The sequence below is a fragment of the Asparagus officinalis genome, chromosome 4 (genome assembly GCF_001876935.1).
Source record: "Asparagus officinalis chromosome 4, Aspof.V1, whole genome shotgun sequence".
NCBI classification, from domain to species: domain Eukaryota; kingdom Viridiplantae; phylum Streptophyta; class Magnoliopsida; order Asparagales; family Asparagaceae; genus Asparagus; species Asparagus officinalis.
In genome coordinates this window covers 62,165,575-62,167,445 of record NC_033797.1, presented here as the reverse complement: position 1 = coordinate 62,167,445, position 1,871 = coordinate 62,165,575, and the positions used below count along the sequence as shown (strand labels likewise).

The following is a 1,871-nucleotide window of genomic DNA, read 5'->3' as shown; positions in this document are numbered from 1 at the left end:
ACACCCCCCCCCCCCCCCCAACCAAAAAAAAAAGCAGATTGACAATGACAACAGCACTCACATTTAACTAGCATATCCTACAATGTAATTTGCGTAGTTCATGTACCCGCGTGGGAGCAAAAAATTATTCTGCGAGCATATGAACAAGTTCATAAATAAATTATGCACCACAACCTAAACCTGGCTCCGTGATGGACATCATTGCTAGTTTGCTACATTACCAATGAATTACGTACAAGGAATATGTTGCAGTTATAAACTAGTCACAAGCAATAGCATACTTGCAATAAGAATGAATCGCTAACTAAAGAACGTTAATAAGATTTCTGATTTCTTTATAAGTTCGACACTGATCAAATAAATGGGAACGATCTTAGCTCTTTAGCAAAGCTAGGAAATGAGTCATACGACTTCAGTCACAGTCGGCTAAGATAGTCTCCAGGGTTAGTGCCTTAGTGGATTGGGAAAAATCGGTTTTGGATGCTCAGTTCTTAGTTCTTAAGCACATAAGAAAAACAGAAACTACGTTAAAGATTTTGGAGGTATTATATATAGTGTATTTAGCATGCAAACGCAGGGATAGAAGTTCCAACCATCCTATGACAACGGGCATGTATACCAGAGCTAAGTTCTAAAGAAATTTGGGCATGACTCAGCATGCAGGACTTTGTAATTAAGTGTAGACAACCTAGGAACGGGCACTTCTGGCTATTTTCATCACAATCTACAACAATACATCAATCGAGCAAAATAGACACAAAATGTGAACAAGAAGAAACAAGAACAAATGACATAAATACAACCTCTTAGCCCTCTTCGGATCAACAAGCGCAAGATCAGCCAGCTTTGCAGCCGACGCGGCTTTCTTCCCCTCAATCCCCTCCAAGTTAGACCCGAGCAGCTCCGTCGACGACCCATCCATCGACTGACTATGCTGATGCCTTACCCTCGGCCTCTCACTCCTCCCCGGACCCAGATTCCCATCCTTCGTCAAAGAAGAAGGCGATGACAACGATCCCCCCACCGCTGCAGCAGCCGAGCTCTCGGGGCCCACGAGCTCCGGCCCGGAGGTGGACCCAAGCTTCTCCATGTCCAGGTACATCGCCAAGAAATCCTCCTCGGTCTCGTCGGATAGCGACGGGCCGTCGGAGGGGCCCACAATGCCGAGGTCGCCGTCGAGGTTGAGGTCGTCGGGGAGGCTGAGGATCTCCGAGTGAGCGCGCCGATGGCCGGGGTTCCGGGCGGGGAAATCGGACATCCGGCTGATATCATGGCTAAAACCGCCCGAGGAAGCCTCCGGAACTTGGGATGAGGACGAGGACGAAGAGGCCGAGGGCTCAGGTTTCAACGGGAAGTAGCGTGACGGAGGAGGGGGCAGCTTGTCCTTCTCCATGAACCCTAACGAACCCCAGAAGGGATTCCCCTCCTTTCTGCAGGAAATTGGTGGGGGGAGGAAAAACCCTAGGGATTGGAGGGAGGGGGAGGCGAAATTGAAACCCTAGGTTCGTGAAAAAGCTACCTCAAATGAGAATCTTTACAAAGCCGAGATCTGAAAACAGAGACGGGGAAAAGATTTTACGAGGAGGGGGAGACCAAAAAATCGCGACTTTATGCAGGAGAGTGAGGTATTGGGGTTTGAAAAATATTAGGGTTTAGGGTCATTGGACATGCCGTGGCTCCTCCCTTTGAACTAAATTTTTTAATGAGTTAAATTAGTTGAGCTAATCTCTTTTTTTTTTTTTAATATTTATGAACATGGGTTGTACTTTTTTTTAGAGACGTCGTACTTTTTTTAATGGAGATATTTTATAGCAAAAGATCGGAGACCGAAAAGGGCAACTTTATATACGAAAGAGAAAAGTGTTGGGTTT

At 46.3% G+C, this 1,871-nt stretch overlaps 1 protein-coding gene across 1 annotated transcript in view; it reads right to left on the bottom strand.

Annotated features, from left to right (window-relative positions):
• Positions 1-1,695, bottom strand: part of LOC109837576 (probable transcription factor PosF21) — a 9,656-nt gene extending 7,961 nt beyond the window's left edge. The window contains exon 1 of the mRNA XM_020405880.1: positions 804-1,695. Coding sequence (XP_020261469.1) covers positions 804-1,393 — 590 coding nt within the window. The 5' untranslated portion in view covers positions 1,394-1,695. The remainder of the gene's footprint in view (positions 1-803) is intronic.